We start from the raw sequence: 17,314 nt of genomic DNA, 5'->3' as shown, positions 1-17,314 counted from the left end.
TCCTGTAACATCACATACACATAGCAAGGGTTGGTGAAAACCTTGCAAAAACATGAAAAAATAGTAACAAAAGCCCACAAAGTGACTTTTCTAATGTAATATAAACATTTCAGAGGCAGATAAAATGCAGTGAATGCTCCACATACTGGGCTAACTACCCACAAGGGGTAAGGTTGGACGGGCTGATGGGCCAAAAGCAAGTTCCATCCTCCCAAGAACCCCACAATGCTTGCTGGGAGGACCTGACGCCTGGTTCTGAACAGCCCTTCCCTTTCTTATCCCTAGGGGAATGTTTGGCAGAAGCCTCTGCTAGGTTCCCTATTCTGTTCCCCTCATTTCTCCCTGAACAGCCATCAAGGTTGTGAACCCCATCTTGAGGTGTCTAGTGAATCTTCACTCTGATGCTGTAAGAGGCTGACAGCACTTTCTAACCTGCCCATGTCTGAGGAACCAAAGAAAGAGGCACATGCCTTTCATTTTGCTCCTCCAGCCAACCTCACCAGCCTCTGACCTTTCTATTCAGCACTGAATAGCACCCTAAGCCCCCATCTCCCATTCCTGAGCCCAGTGTGCTGAGGTACCAGCCTCTGTCTGGTTTCAGACTGTGGCTAAGCTGGATAGGGGTAGAATGAAAGAGCAGGGTATACATTAGGGGCCATGACTATTTTAGGAACTAAATGGCTATGAAAGTAGGAAAGCTTTGCACTCAATGTAAGAGGTACCCTCAAACCCAATAGTCACAAACAAAGCAGATGTTCCTTGCTGCAAAGAACAGAGCTGAGGAAGTAGGAACAGAGGCTCAGAAGGAGGTCCAGCTGCCCTGAGGACAGGTGGAGAGAGACTCCCCATTCAGGAGGCAAACAGCAATGTGAAGGGCCAGGGGCCAGTAGGCAGGCACTGAGCAGCTGGTGCATGTTGGATGGGAGTGGCCTAACACAGCAGAGCCTCCAGGACACTTAACTCCCCACAGAACCACCACTCCCAAAGGAAACCCACCTTCCACCATCCAAGATCCTGACGCTAGGGACTCTAGTGTCCTCCTCTCGTGTTCCTAGGTTCAGACAAGCTCTCTCCGTCTCTCTTTCTCTCTCTCACCTTTTCATGCAGCTGAGCTCCTGGGTTGGCTGAGGCCTGGGAAGGTTGCTATAGTTCAAATGCACTTTAATGAGGAAGAAACAGCCACATTCTATCACCCTGTCAGCAGAGCCCAAGACTTGTCTTGCCTGTGACCTGAGTGAAGGCCTACATGGTCAGAAATGGCTGTGGCATCCACATAATGTACTTACAAGTAGATGCTGGACTCGTTGCCTCCCATGTCTGGAGACTGAAGCTTCTGCACCAGGATGATGATGATGCCAACGAAAAGTACAAAGTTAACCTGAGGAGCAAAGCAAGGCAAATGGACAAGGACTGTACACTTGGTCTGTGCCCAGCCCAGAATCCCCAGCATGGCTCTCTATAGCAGTCAAGATCCCATCAAGATTTCAATCCAAGGTGGTAGCCAAAATATTCTGTGTTTCCAGCCTGCCACAGAACCACCCAAACAAGAAAAACACGACAGCAGATTCAGCAGAGTGTGGTAAGGCAAGTCTGTAAGCTAAGCATGCAAGAGGCTGAGGCAGGACAAACATGAGTCAACGAGGAGACCCTGGTGTGTGTAGAGGGGAAAGAAAGATGGGTTGGGGGATAGACAGAGAAGTCCAAGTTCAGAGTCAGGGGTAGGAGAGGGCAAAAACCTGAATAGCCACATCACTGTTAATGGCATGACTGCCTGGGAATAGCAATAGCAGCATTTGCCTGCAGATAAAGATCAGAGACAAAGGCTTTCTAAACAAAGTGGGAAGATGTGTGTACAATGAGAAAGGAGGAGGAAGGGTTGTAAATAAATGGAAAGGAGGCACAACAAGGAGACTGCACAGTGACATCTCTGGGAAGGGAGCCAAAGCTTGGAGGAAACAACAGAGCTGAACACTAATCTGCTTAACAACAATGACAGTTGCTGAGGAACAACTAAGCATTCAAATCAAAGGCGAGGCAAAGATGACCACAAAGCTCATGTACACAAGAAGAAACTGTTACAGGTAAAAGCTCATGAGAAAGAAACAGGAATTAGGAGCTTCGTCAATAAAAAGATGTTTTTATTTTCTTTTTTACAGCTCAAATAGAATGATTATCTTACACTCCCTACTCTGTCGATCTTTTCTGCTTTATGTCTGATGCCTAATTAGTGCCTAGAGTTAATTCAGCAAATACTGTTAACTGCATGTCTCTGTCACTCTAAAAGGAAAAATAAAATACAATTTAACATGCTAGGGGTGAGAAAGAGGACATAAGATGCATATAATGTGTTCAGTCATGAGAAACAGCAAACAAAAATAGGAAGATAAAAATGAACAAAAAAATAGCCAGGTGTGGTGTCTCATGCCTTTAATCCCAGAACTCAGGAGGCAGAGGTAGAAGGACTGCCATGAGTTCGAGGCCACCCTGAGACTCCATAGTGAATTCCAGGTCAGCCTGGGCTAGAGTGAGACCCTACCTCGAAAAACCAAAAAAAAAAAAAAAAAAAAAAAAAATGAACAAAAAGAATTTACACAAAGATAAAATATATGAATGGGACAATAAACTCAGAAGAAATCTTTAAAGTAATGAAAAGTATATGTATTAAAAGGTATCAGCCCAAATAATTTTATAAATTTCTAAGGAAGATGTGATTTCTCTTCTATATAATCGTTTCAAAGCAAATAAAAACTTCTAAGATTGCCTATGAAACTAAAAAAAAAAAAAAAATCCCTGGTATAAAAAAAAACGACAAGAAAAACAGGACACGGTATGTACACCTATTCCAATATGGGAGGCAGAGCAGGAGGATCATAAGTTCTAGGCCAGCCTGGACTACACAGTGAGACACTTTCTCAATAAAACAAAATTAAATTAAATTAAACCACGAACAGCAAATATACTCACACAGACATATATGACATAAGGAGAGCAATGAAATAACTTTAAACAGCATGCTAACAAACAGAATTATACAAGCTGTATTAAAAGAGCAACAGATCATGAAGACAAAGATTTCATCCTAGGAATGAAAGTGAATTACTATTGTTTATTATGATGATGTATGAAAACAATAGGCTTCCATTATCCCTTGTAAGACTGGCAGATAATCTGACAATAGAAACATCAATACAGACGCGGGAAGCACAAGAAGTGAGCCCTCCTATGCCTTGCCATGTAAATAGTGATGCACACTTTGTCCCCCAAAATCCCACTCCTATAGACTTTTTTTCCAAAGGCATATTCACAATTGCCCAAGGCTAGACTAGACACAATTATATTCCTGGCATTAGAGAACAACTGGAATGCTATCAATGCCCGTCATAGAGTGCAATAATGTCAACATGCCTGGTAAAATGTGATACTCATGCACAGTTTCTTTTAAAACAACAAACTCAAACAAGCCAGAAAGGGAACGCTTCCCAATTCCATGCAGAATAGCTGCCAAGATCTGGAGCAAATATCACCATCCATAAAAGCAAGGAACAAAAGGAGTGAAGACTGGAAAGGACGAGCAAACTGTTTCCATTTGCAGGTTATATAATTTTCTGTGTAGAAACTTCATGAGAACCAAATAAAAAGGGCTACAAACTCATAAGAAAGTTCAAAAGCAAAACTAAGACACTCACAAAAACCAATAGCTTCCCTATGTGACTCCAACACCCATCAGAAATACAACTAAAGAATGGCCTCTAGGGCCCAAGCTGAGGACCATCTCAGAGGTTTGAACATGTCACCAAAATGACTCAGTGACAAGAGAAAACCTTTTTGTAAGAAAACCTACTATCCTTTAAATTCATCAAAGAATTCAATGCAATTCCTAACTCATATCTCAACCTGACTCTTTTGGACACTGACAAGGATATTTAAAGATCCACTTGAAAGAGCAACGTGTATAAAATTTTTCAAAAAGAAAAAATAAGAAATTTGCATATAAGATGTCAAACCACACCCAAGATTTCAGTAACTACCTCAGAGGGTCATCTGGGAACAAATTTATAACATAAAGCTGGGCATGGTGGCACATGCCTTTAATCCCAGTACGTGGGAGGCAGAGGTAGGAGAATCGCCATGAGTTTGAGGCCTCAGGCTTAAAACAGCTTCCAAACAGTAAAAAAAGGCTCAGAGTCATACAGATGAAGCCTGATGGTTCCAATGCATGATATTCACACTGTCCTGAGAACATGACATATGTAACAAATGAAGAGTCACTTTTTCTCAACTTGTAAGAAAGACAACTTGCTAGAAAACCAAACAAAAAAAATTAACAGCAATATCTAAGATAAAAACAAGTTGCCAAAAAAATCTATTGCCAAAACAATGTTCAGAAATAAATTCTCAGTCACATTAGTAACATGGAGAAATGCACATGAAATCAACAAGCTCTCATTATTCTCAGTAGAAATGTGCCAACATCAGAAGATCAATATTCCAAGCGCAGACAATGGCATGGAAAAACAAGTCATCTTTCCAAAGGAGGTCTAAATTGTTCAAGGGTTATTGCAAAACAGTAAGGGATTTGAAATTTTAAATGTATACCCCCTTTGACTTACAATTCTTCTAGAGATTTAAAAAATGTTTATAAATATTTATAAATGCATAAGCTATTCCTAGTAACACCTTCCATAAAGATAAAAAAAATTACAATAACATACATGTCCAAATCTATGGGAAAAGCTAAATAATTTGTATGTTAATGTTATAAGCTATCATGTATCCAGCATCAAAGGAGGAGGCGAGTTTGTGTTGTGACCCCTTTATCTCCCTTCCTTGTGTGCCTTCTGCCCAGATCCTGTCCTTCCACCTCTGTCGCAGGAGCACTCACCATTATAGAGCCGACCACGGGGCCTTTGATCACCCACCACAGAGCCGTGCTGTCGTTCATATCCCAGCAGCTGAAAGATGGGCAGAGAGGACAGTCATGTTCCGGCCTGCAGGACACCGCCCCTTTCTCCCCGCACCGCCTGGATCAGAATGGGCTCCTAGGAAAAATCATGTCTCCCGCTCAGACCAGGGCCACTGGGTGTGACCTCACCCTCACATTCATACCCCTCTCTGCCAAAAAAAAAAAAAAAAACCAGACTGCCGGAGCTGCCCAACCACAGACTGGGCTCAGCAGCATGCTCATTCTCTTACTGGGTTATAGGCTGTGTCACAGCTGACCCCAGGCGTGACAGCTCAGTGGTACCCAGGTCTGCGCTTCTGAGAGGGCAGTTCGCAAGTCAGGTAGCCACTGAAGACCCATAGATAAGAATGTGCACTACTACAGCCCTAGCTCGTGGTGATACTCACCCTGTATCATCAAAATACAGCCTCAGCAGGGCCCATGTTGTCACACACACTGTAGGGGTCCCTGCGAGCAAGACAACAGAAAACCCAATGCATTCAGTATTCCCGCAGGTTTAGAGTTCCTAGGGACCCTTACTTTCCCTCACACCCCAGTTTCTGGAAGGTCTTCATCTCCTCCAGGCCTCAAGCTACACGGCCTCACAAGAGGATTCCTGGAGATATGTCTCGCCCTCAGACAGTAGGGTCCCATAGGCACGAAGTATAAGAAAAGGTCTAAGAATCAGCATGTAGCCAATAGTCTGGGGCAGAGCTACCCGATGCTACATGAAGACAGGCCCAAGCTGGCCACCAGGACTGAGCCTGTCCAGACCCAGTGACCTACCCCATCCAACGACGGTATACCAGTAGAAGTATCTCCTCTCAGGAAAGAAGGTTTCTACCAGCAAGGTGAAGAGGTACAGGCCTTCAATAAACAGCCAGAAGTAGTTGGACACAACACAGTAGTGGAAGAAAACCATGACAGCCTTGCATTCCGCCTGCAGAGACAACCACCGGAGGAGAGAGGGTGAGTTCCCTGCCACTGCGTGAGCCCCACCAGGCGATTCTCAAGACTTTTAGGGCTCAGAGTCAAACATCCCAAAGACCTACGAGAGCTGCTGCTCCAGGGTAGAGGAGGTAGAACCTGCAGCGTCCTAGGACAAAGGCAAAGCTGCCCAGAAAAGCAAAAGGGTGCATGCAGGGAAAAGACAGAGCCCCTCTGCAAATCCTCCCCAGCCTCCAGCCCCTTCCTAATATCCACAGAGCAGATGAATATGGAGAGAAGCAGCCAAGGAACCTGTAGGAGAATGTTTATAAATATGAGCATCTGGACACCCCTAGGAATCTCTACTCAAAGCCCTGTACTCTAAACTGTCTTTCTAGTCCCACCCCATAAAAACCCAGTTCTTGGCTTATACATCCTCAAAATGCCTGAACTCAAAAAGGTATCTGCTAAGACCTGCAACCACTCAGCACTCACACACCCTATTGCTGGTTAAAAGACCAGGGGCTGTGCAAACTCCTTCTGGTCCACAGTGTCCTCCTCAGTCAGGTGGGACTTGGCATTCCCACCTGACCCTACTGGTCTAGAGCCCAGCTGAGGTCCTGACTATATTTTGGCTGTGGATGATGGGATGCACAGGCTATAGTGACCTCATGGTGGTTCCTGGACTTCCATGAGGCCCCATGGTCATGCCTTCACACACAAGGACACACCCCACCTGCAGAGCACTGGCAGGAAGAACAAGCCCCTGGGTGACTGGGGCTGGGAACTTTCCTGGCTGGGTCCCATGGGTCCTTCTGGGCTCACTCACAGTGGAGATGAAGCAGTGGTTGCTGTCCTGCTCAGCATACAGGATCCAGTCCTTGATGAAGACGGAGATGGCCCTCAGCATAAATGACACAAACAGGTTCATGTGAATGAAATTGCGGGTGCAGTGCAGCTTCCTATGTGGGTGAAGGCGGGAGGAAGAAGCCATCAGCCCCAGAACTTTTCACACTCTCCATTCTTTGGTGGTTGCTTTGGGCCTACTCATGGATTGGTCTTTATGGGGTCCCCCATCCCAAACCACCTCCTTACCACCTCTCTAATCCTCTGCTTTTCCTGGCCCTGGCAATCTAGTGGCCAAACTTCTTCCTCCTGTAACCTCTCTATTCAGACCAGGAAAATAAAAAGCAAGGGAAATCTCCAGAGAACCCCAGCTTAGATTCTGCCCAGCTCTGTGGCCCTAGATACATGAGTTTCCTCTCTGCAGCCAGATTCTCATGTGCTAGGCTAGGGGGTGGGGCTGCCTCCAAGAGACCCGCTATAGCTGATGAGAGGAAGGGGCCTCCAAGTGGGGTGGATCGGCAGTGCTGGCTGGAAAGTCTCTGTGTTCTCACCGGAAGCGACACAGGATGACCATGGCGGTGGTGAGGGTGACGAGGGAGGTGCTATAGCCGACTGTGTAAAGGGCCTTCACCGACAGGTAATAATAATCCTGGAGCAGGGCACAAGACATGTGGGGTTCCATGTGGGCTGGCCACTGTGTCCCTAGGACCTGTACCCAGTGTCTCAGGCCAGAAGCTACCCACCCATGGGACTGAAACCACTACCTCCTGATTTTCCTCCCCTCTCCCTCCTCCTCAGTCTCCATGATCCCACTCCTGCTTCTGGATGGTTGCTAGCTCCCCTGCAGGGGATCAGCGCCCTATACCTGCTCAATAGGTGTGTTTTGAACATAAATGTGCTAAGTTAAATCAAAACAAAATCAACCTGGCCCAGAGAAGGGGCCAAGAAGCCCCTTGCCAGAACCAACATCAACCCCTCAGTTGCTGGGCCATAGGAAAGCCAGTCTCTGGGAAGACTAGCCGGGAGGAGGGGCATGTGTGGTGGGTGGAGCTTGGACAGTATGTCAGCATTTCACAGCCCAGCCCTAGTGAGGGTCCTGCCCTCCACAGTCTGGCTTGGTTCACAGCAGGAGCTCATGAGTGCTACCTAGAGCCCCGAGAGTTCCTCAAATGCCCTGTGCCATCTCACTCACCTGGTCCTCTGACTCAGGCTCATAGTCATCAAACCCACACGCATCAAAGTAATGAGGGAAGGGCTCAGACCATCCTTCCTCCGTGCAGTTTCGGCTCACCACCCCCGTGTCTACAGAGAAGAGAAAATGAAGCAAGGCACAGTGATGGCTTACGAGGGCCCTGGAAACCATATACCCAACTGGAAGGCCAGGGCCAGAAAGTTCAGAAGAGATTGTTGAAAACCTGAAGCTCAGCCTTCACTGAGAATAGGGTGAGAGCCGCTGGAGCTCTCTACCCTAGAGAATGGCACCACCCTACACCTCTCCTGAAATATCCCCAAATACTCACCAGAAAAGGATCTGGGGCCATCCTCTGGACCTTCAGCACTTCTCAATAATCAATTTGCCAAAGAAACACCCAGAAATTGATCACAAATGCAGCTTCTAATCCCAAGAATTCTCACCATGGCATTCAGATGATAAGTAATGAGACTGTGGGAAGAGTTCTTGGCAGGCCTTGAGCTCACAGCCACAGGCCACAGGCAGTACTTTCCCCAGAGACCAGTGCTCTGGACCTCCCAGTAGCTATGACATCCAGTACCAAGTGGATACCTGCCTTGCTGGCTTAATTAACAAACTTGAGCCTACTCTAACCTAGTCCCAACCTGATTAAGATATATTTGGATTTTTTAATATTATTATTTGTCTTCCAGAGTTTTGCAGTCTGTTTCCTGTCACCAATGCGCTTTTGATTTCTTTGGGTTGACTTTAAAGCCACTGTGTGAGATACTGAAGAGAAAGGGTGGTCCCAGCCACTGAGAGACACTGGCTGGCTACAAGCAGAGATATGGCTGGGTTTTGTCATCAGTGGCCTGCTTCAACCTCTAATGACCTCCTGTCATTCACTGGGTTGTTAGTAAAAGAGGACCCCTGAAGTCCAGGGAGCGGAGAGAGCAAGGGGCACCCTTTCTTTCAGCAACTATGTGAGTGTGGCCCCATACAAAACACCTGCTTTCAGACCATCTGCCTGGAAGGTACCTGTCCCTGGAGAGTCACAGGGAGGGCCTTTCTTTTCATAAGCTTCAGTGAGCAGAAATGGTATACACGAGGACACAACTGCAGAAGGGCATGTGTGAGGCCCATGCTGCTGAAGCAGACCCTGATCTCACTGCAGGGGCCTCCAGGGAGCTCAGCAAGGAGAAAAGGAGGGCACTGGGCCGGGAGCACAAGGCAGGAGGCTGAGGTCAAGGGGGGAAAGACTCATCACTTTTGTAACCATCATCCTCACTGGTGGACTTGAAAGGTATGAGGCCAACTGACTCCAGTCAAGAGAGTCAAAAACATCCTTCTTTCTGGGACTCAAGGAAGTGGCAGCAGAGGGGCCCATCTAAGAGTGTCCTATCCTGATAGGAAGACTGGCTTGCACCACTTTTCTGATGCTGAGTGCTATGGTCAAGCTAAGAAGGAAGAAGGCCCAGGAACAGAGAGAGCTTACTACTATCCCAGTTTCACACCAGTCTGTCCCCTTTCCAATACATCCATCTCAGGCTACTGCTGGCGACAGCTTCCAATACAAACAGTTCAGAAGGCATGGCTGTCTCTGGGAAGCCAAGAACTTGACCAAGCCACTCCCTTCCCTGGGCCTGGAATCCTCTCTGTTTTGCCCACCTCAAGATGGTGGGAGGGGAAAATTGTTTTTGAAAAACAATTTTTAAAAAACATGTCCTAGAGGAAAAAGCCATTTCCTTTATTTTTTTTAATAAAACAGTGTAGGCTCAGAAAAACAAACTTTTCGTTCCCAAAAACTGTTCCATGAATATCGTTCTGCCAGAAGTCAGCAGACGACGGGCGCCCTTCAGACTGTGAAAGCCCTGCAGCGACATCATTGCCCAAGTTAATGCCCTCCCCAGACCCAGCCACTCTCTCTCGTCACCTGTCACCTGTCACTTGGGAGATGGGCTAGCAGTGAACATGCTCAGGCCCCTCCAGGTAGGCTACATCGGAGATTCTGAGGGGAGGCCCAGGAATCTGCATTTTACCAAGCCCATGAGGTGATTAAGCCCATGAGGTGATTGTGGCACACAGTTAAAAGTCTGGTAGCCTTCATTCTACTTATGGGGATTCAAAACTATAAATGATCCTCTAATCCAGGGGCCCTTTACTTGGATTCCATGAAGGGACTTCAGGATTCCTACCACTCCCCAAAACACAATGCATGACTGCCTGAACCATCCTCTGCCTGTGCCTGTAAATACACTTTTCCATGAGGAAAAGATGAGGCTTTATCAGAGTAGCAACACACCCAAGATCACACAGCAGAGCCATCTGCGCTGTGGTCTTAATGTGTTCACAGCAGCAGACACCATCCGCCCTGCCAGCCCAAGGGTTGCCCCAGCCTACCCCTCACCTGAAAGATCCAAGGAGTTACTGTGAGAAAAATCAAAATCCCCTGCAAAACACAGATGTGGGCAGGGGTCAGAACACTTGGCTTACCAACCTGTGCTATTGCCCACTGTTGAGTCTACAAGGCTAAGGCTGCACCTGAGCTGCACAAACTAGGGGTCGGATCAAAAGGCAGCATCTCAGTGACAAGAGGAAAGAGAACACATGGACCCCAGACTCGTTTGTGTTTGTTTTCCCAGCTACATGTGGCTCTTTATCAAATGGACTCCAGAATTCCGAAGACTTTGCAGTTTTCTCCTATCTCCCTGCACTCTGCCCACATCTGTCCTATTCTTAAACCAAATTCTATGCCCGCCGAGAAATGAACCCCCGTTTCTTCTCAACTCTGCAAAATCTCACCTCAAAGCTGACATGCTACCTCCTCCCTGTTCTTCCTACATGTGGTGGTCTCGTCTCTCCTCACTTAGGCTGTGTATGTCCCAGATTCCCACCCACGGGATGTCAGCGCCAGCATGGACGCATGTAAGGTCAGGCCCACGCACTCAGGAAATCTACAGGTAGGCTGGTTTTCCAACTCTCCACTGGGGAGTCAGTCTCCCAACAAGCTTTTGAGGGTCTTAAAGCCAAGTGTTGCGTTCTCCATCTTAGCCCTGCCCTCAAGTTGTCCAATTGTGGGAGAAGGGAAGAAGCTAATCCCTGATGATCCTGCCATTCTAGCCCACCCAGTCCTCATCCCTGCAGCCATAGCCTGGGATCGCCTGAGGCTGACTCCTGCTGGACAGATAGGCTTCGGTCTGTCCTCACCAAGGGTCCTCTTACCGATGGCTTCAGTCGCCCAAACTGCAACAGAGAGTGAGGATAGGGGGAGAGAGAGGACGGAAGAGAGGGAAAGAGAGAAAGAGAGAGAGAAATCAGGTGGACTGATGTTGAGATTTGGCCACTTTCTTCCCACCACCACATAAAAAGAACCATTCTAGGGCCCTGAAAGGCCAGAGGACACCACCCTGAGGACTACTAGGGCCTGGACAGCTCTGCTTCCACCACAGGACAAAACATCTCTGGCAGGAGGTACAGGAGAGGAAGGAGGGGAGGAGGAAAAGGAGTAAGGAGAGGGAGAGGAAGAAGAGGAGAAGGAGGCCAGTACCTCCAAAGCTTGTCCAGCCACCACTGTCACCCAGCTTTCTGGGAGTGAGAATGCAGATGAGTGACTGTCATGCTCTCCCTTCTGCTAGGAAGCAAGTCTCACCAGCCAAACCTGTGAACGGAGGTGCTAAAGGCCCTACCTTAATGAACCATTAAGGATCAGGTGTAAATAACATTCCCTGCACCCTGAGTGGGGGAGCACAGTGGAAGGAAATCACATTTCATCTTAATTTTGCCTTTGGTGGCTCCTGCTGTTGGAAAGAAGCAGATCTGACTGGAAGCTGACCTACAGAAGTCCCACCCACGTCAATCCCGCAGTAAAACAGTAAGTGGGTAGAGGAAGTGATCCAGCAGGCTTCTAGAGCAATGAGTTAGGAGTCAGGCTGCATCTCAGCCTGTACCCTCCCTCTATTCACTCTGCCTCGCCCTCTAACACCTCTGCCAAGCTCCCCACTCCCTGCTCTTGGTAATACCCAGTCCCCAAACCCTGGAGACAAGAGAGCTAACAAGTCTTCTCCTGCTGGGCTGGCCCAAGGTATGGTGCTGGGCAAGGTATGGGGTGAAGAGAAGTGAGGCACGTAGTAGAAAAACCCAGCTTTCTATGCATTTGGAGTGGAAAGCCAGAGGTAGAGGTCTGGGACTCCAGTGCATTTCACTGTTTCTCTGCTTCCCCCACAAAGTGCTTTGCCTCCAGGATGGAGGTCAGTTGTTGGAGTTTGAAAGTAAATGTGCTATTTCTCACTCACAAAGGACACTAAGAGGGTCTGTCTATGGGCAGAGCATTATTTTGTTCCCCTAACTCATATCACTGCATCTTATGTCACAGAGCTCAGCCATAGTGCCCTACCCCACAGGCTCCCAAACTGGACCTTGGCTCTCTCTAGGGCACTTCAATGGCCCCAGAGGTCCCAAGCATAGACATGGGGCCATGGTTTCCAAAGCCAGCATCCACAAGTCATGAGTTATACTATCTCCATGACAGCCTGGAGGGGAAGGGGCAAGGCCCTAGCATCTCCTCTCCTGAGCCCTCACAGTCATCTTAGGGCAGAGAAGACCAAGGAAATGTTTACTTAACAAACATGTCATGGTCAGCCATGAGGGTCTGGGCTCCTGCCCAAAGCAAACGGTCTGGGTGTCTGGGTGGGTGGCCTGTTGTCTAGCCGCTGTTTTTACACTACCATCCTGCCTAAGGGTATCTAACTCCATGTCTCTATCTCATCTATTTGTTCCTCGGGGCCTCTGAGACTCTATAGCTATGACTGACTGTGATAATAACGTCAGCTAGCTTTACCATTAAACATGCAATGCACCGAGTTCTGTGCATACAGTATCCAAACACACTTTATCCTCACATACACCCTGGGAGGGAGACACTGAGCCATATTCCCATCTAGAAGACCAGGTGGCAGGAGTGAACTGCCTTGCTCAGGGTTCCCAGGATGGTAAGCAACAGAACTAGAATGGACTCTATGACCAAGAGCCCAGGTTGCTGGCATCTGCCACAACACACAGTTGGGTGCCATGTTGGAGGAGGGCCTCTGCACCCTACACCAGCCTGAGGCTACCAGCCCACCCTCCCCACATTCACCCAAGAGTGCAGCCTGGTCCTCAACGTTGAACTCCAGAAGAGACTTTGCTATACCTACCTTGGTCTGGGTTGAAGATTCGGAAGAGTTCTGGGCAGCTCACAATGACCATCTCGCCTATGTGGGCAGGCTTCCAACATGTGATGTTGTCCCACATGCCAGGGCAACCTGTGCAACAGGACCATGGTGAACATGGATGCCACCAAACATATCACACACACATACATATATACATGTGCATGTGCAAAACAACCCAGGCACAAACACATGACACACACTTTACACTGTACATATGGAGGTACACACAGGTACACCAGGCACACCCCATAGCACACTTGCTACAGATGTGTTTGCACATATATACAATACTGTAGTTGTTAACCATCACTGTGATCATGATTAGGTAACAGTGAAGCACATATTTAAGTGTATCTTTGAGGGTATTTCCATAGAGGATTAACTGAGAGGGAAAGACCCACCCTGAATGTGGGTGGTACCATCCCATGAGCTAGAGGTAAAATAAAAGGAGAAAACTAGTAGAATACTGGCATTCCCTTTTACTCTGCTCCATGAGTCACCCTGTTGTGAACTGAGCGGTTCCATCTTGCCTTCCCCACCATGATGGATTGAACAGTCTGGAACCAAGTGCCAAAACAGATCTTCTTTCCTAAAGCTGTTTCTATTACATATGGTTACCAAGTGCTGATAAAGTAACTAATACTACTGCACACCACACCTTGTGTGGACATTCCGAAGCTGGCCCTTCCCAGGTGGGGACAGGACAAGAAGGAGGAAGAAAAAGCTCCCTGTGAGAAGGAAGCTGCATAGCCAAGGCTGGAGCTGTGAGAAGACTTGGAGCAGGAAGAGAAAAGGGACCCTGGGGAGCTCAAGGTCAGTGCAATGTTATAGGGATCAACTAGCAAAGAGGAAGGGACATGCATGGAGAGGTGTTTAGAAATTGCCAAGACTTGCCGATTAGTTGGGTGTGAGCTGAGGAAGAGGGGACACCAGTCTTGACCAGTGCTCTAATGTCGGCAATACGGAGGCCCCTGGACACCTTGGCCTGCATGCACTTTCCCATTCTCACTCTCTCTGCTCCTCCTCTACACAGAACTTACTCTCACCAAGGTCACGGGCACCACTTTGCTGTCAGATCGAAGGAACAACTTCAGCTCTGGCTGGGTGGCACCTTGCCCACCTGCATGACTGCAGGTCGTGCTGGAGGCCACCGTCACTTATCCTTGATAAGCAGCCTTGAGCTACATGCTCTGGATGAGCTCATGCTGGTCAGAGGCCTAACATAATTACATGTGGTCACTTACAATCTTTGGCTTCAAGCCATTCCCTAAGGCTGAGCCCAAGGCAAGTTCCCTGCTACACATCCCTACCTTGAGGGGCCAAGGACAACTCAACTCCACTCAACAGCTCTTAGTAAATGCTCATCTGCTTCAGCCCAGCTGACTACTTGAGAGACACCTTGCTCCACCTCCTTCATGTGCAACATCAAGGCCTGCTGGGTTCCCTCAAGACATGGGTAGAACCCATCATATTTCACTAAGACCATAGCTAAGCCTCCTCCCTGGTCTCCCTGAGGCCCACATACCTAGGCCTAAAAGCTTTCCAAAATGAGTCTCTGACTGGGTTACACCCTACTACCAACAATGAAAAGTTTTCTGTTTGCTTTAGACTCCTCGATCCTTACCATGCCCACCCCCCCACCAGCTGCCAGGCTTGCTTTCTCTCCAGTGAGTCTGGTGAGCAACGTCACTCAGAGAATGGATGTGAAATGGGATGAGCAAGGAGGAGGGGTCCTGGGACTGCACACTATAGGTGAGCAGAGGAAGCAGGCACATGATGCATGTGACAAAGATGCAGGAGGGCAGAAGTGCAGCAGAAGAGCCTCAGGAGAGCAGCCTGACCTGCACAACAGCATGTGTCCCGCTAGGGAAGCGAGGGACCAACATGTCCTTCCTTCCAGGACTACTGAGTAGACAAATGAGTTTATATGTGGAAAGTTCTTGAAGAGCACCACCCCATGCATGCACATTGCCACTAGCACTGACTTCATCTTTTCAGTTAGGTGTCCTCAGGAGTCACTCCCCTGGAGGAGGCTGGTCCAGATGGAGACACTAGAAAAGTGAGGCAGAAGCTCTGTGGCTAAATGCTAACAGACCTGGAAGTCCTGACTTCTGGGTGCTCTTTGTAACATAAGACATCTCCAGCTTCCAGGTCCAGAAAAACCCATCTCTCAGAATTTAGACTTTGCTGCTTTGGAATTCACACCCAAGGACACTGGTCTGTGGCATCCTATTCATGGAATGACAGCATCTGGGAGTGAGGGAAAACTGTAAAAACTCTGAGGGAAGTATACCAAGTAGGCAGAGACACACAGAGCAGATGAAGGGAGTTGCTCCAAGTCAGCCAACAAGCCACTATCACTAATCTCACCAGCGCAAGTTGGCTGTGACATCATGTCCTTGAAAGAGGCCCAATAGCTCGTCTTTGGCTGCTATGGCCCATGCCCCAGGAGCCCAGGCCAGCAGATGTTCCTATAATGCAGAACATTAGGCTCTGGCACAGACAGTTGGTACTGCCAGCTGATGATGCTGGGGTCTGGGAACCACTTCAGCTAGTGAAGAGGGATAGGAAGGCTGGTAGGGTATGGAGAGGTGGCAGGCTCTGAAGTTGGGGGCGGAGTCACAGATGAAGAAGAACAAATGATGCATGCACTTAGTCATGGCTTTCTGAGTGCACACTGGGATGGCCACAGGGGTGGAGCAGAGACAGAGCCATGAAGCTCACATGAAAGGGCAGAGTGAGGGGCAGGTCCTCCTCTCCGTATTTGCCTGGAAGACCCCAGATATGTGTTCTGGTCTCCTCTGCCATGATTCATGGTGCTGGTGTAGCAAGATCTAAGTACCCCAACTATGAATGACCAGAGCTGGAATATGGAACAGTTACCCAAAACTTGTTGTGACTCATGGATGGCATGGCTGGGGGGCCACTGGGGCTGCCTTCTTGGAGCAAATGTAGAGTTCCCACCTACCCCATGGCCAAGGATGCAGCTGCCACTAACCTGGAAGTCCTCATGGTGCCTACTTCTGCCCTGGCTGCATCTCCTTCAGAATCCTAGAGGCAGTCTCTGCATCTAGGGTAGGAGGGAACCCCAGAGCAAGACACTGTGACTCCAGGACCCAAAGGGCACTCACAGCCTTTAGGCTTAGGGGCAAAGAGTGGGCTCGGAGAAAGTACTGGAGTTTTCTAGCTGAGGCGAGAAACTTATGTCCCACCTCTCTCACAGAACAAACACAACTTCTATACCCCCAGTGATTCTGTGCGCCAGGCCCAGTACAGCTGAGGGTGTGTGTGTGTGTGTGTGTGTGTGTGTGTGCGCGCACGCACGTATGCATACATGCATGTAGAAGCCAGAAGACAGTCTTGAGTGTCATTACCCAACACTGTCCACCTTTGTTGAGACAGTATTTCTCACTGGCCAGGAACTCACCTAGCTAGGCTAGGCTGGTTGGCTGGTGAGCTCTAGAGATCCACATGTCACCAATCCCTAGCATTTGTATTATAAGTATGCATGTACCACATGCCTGGCTTTTCCCCCCACATAATGCCAAACTTGGGTCCTTATGTGTAGAAGGCATGCACTTTATCAACTGAGCTATCTCCCGAGCCTACAGCTTGGTTTTGGTGGAAACAGAAGTCTTCAAGGTGCCTTTGCTCCTCTTCTCCTCCTTTTACCCTTTCTTTCTTATCCCTTTCCTCTTTCCCTCCTCATCTGTCATTGACTCATGGCATGCTACTTCAAGATACATGAGCCAACTCTGCAGAGTGACTCAGAAGCAAAGCAAGCATCCAGTCTGGGCTGCAGAGCTGACATTCTGGAGGGTCCAGTCAATGTTCAGGGATACAATGTTAAATGCTATAAGAGGCCATTGGGTGGTGCATTGGTTTCTTACAGCTGCTGGAAGATTATAAGCCAATTCGGTGTCTGAAATAGCACAAGCTTTTATCATTCAGTTCTCAGGATCAGAGGTCTGAAATGGGTCTCACTCAGCTGAAATGGGGCATGGGCATGACTTGGTCCTTCTGAAAGCTCGAGGAAAAGACCCATTCCCAGCCTTTCCCAAATTCAAGTGGTCACCAGTGTACTTTTGCATAAGGCTCCTTTCTGAGGCTCAAAGCCAGCTGCCTGGCATCCTAAGTCTCTATGTACCTCCTGTCTTCTCTCACTCAGGAAGACCCTCCTAAGTTCACCTGAGCAAGCCAGGACATTCCCCAGCCTCA

The 17,314-nt window shown here is 48.2% G+C and overlaps 1 protein-coding gene across 11 annotated transcripts in view; it reads right to left on the bottom strand.

Annotated features, from left to right (window-relative positions):
• The window catches only part of Adcyap1r1 (ADCYAP receptor type I), a 49,903-nt gene that overhangs the window by 16,320 nt on the left and 16,269 nt on the right, over positions 1 to 17,314 (bottom strand). For 9 of the 11 annotated variants that reach the window (XM_045135775.1, XM_045135774.1, XM_045135776.1 and 6 more), the window contains 10 exons: positions 13,079 to 13,186; positions 11,109 to 11,129; positions 10,294 to 10,335; positions 7,908 to 8,017; positions 7,267 to 7,364; positions 6,699 to 6,831; positions 5,729 to 5,882; positions 5,350 to 5,410; positions 4,883 to 4,952; positions 1,287 to 1,378 (listed from right to left, as the gene is read on the bottom strand). In XM_045135775.1, coding sequence (XP_044991710.1) covers positions 1,287 to 1,378; positions 4,883 to 4,952; positions 5,350 to 5,410; positions 5,729 to 5,882; positions 6,699 to 6,831; positions 7,267 to 7,364; positions 7,908 to 8,017; positions 10,294 to 10,335; positions 11,109 to 11,129; positions 13,079 to 13,186 — 889 coding nt within the window. The remainder of the gene's footprint in view (positions 1 to 1,286; positions 1,379 to 4,882; positions 4,953 to 5,349; positions 5,411 to 5,728; positions 5,883 to 6,698; positions 6,832 to 7,266; positions 7,365 to 7,907; positions 8,018 to 10,293; positions 10,336 to 11,108; positions 11,130 to 13,078; positions 13,187 to 17,314) is intronic. The other 2 variants (XM_045135778.1, XM_045135779.1) reach the window with 2 other exon arrangements.

Source organism: Jaculus jaculus, chromosome 16, assembly GCF_020740685.1.
Source record: "Jaculus jaculus isolate mJacJac1 chromosome 16, mJacJac1.mat.Y.cur, whole genome shotgun sequence".
Lineage (NCBI taxonomy): Eukaryota > Metazoa > Chordata > Mammalia > Rodentia > Dipodidae > Jaculus > Jaculus jaculus.
This window is presented reverse-complemented; position numbering and strand designations above follow the sequence as displayed.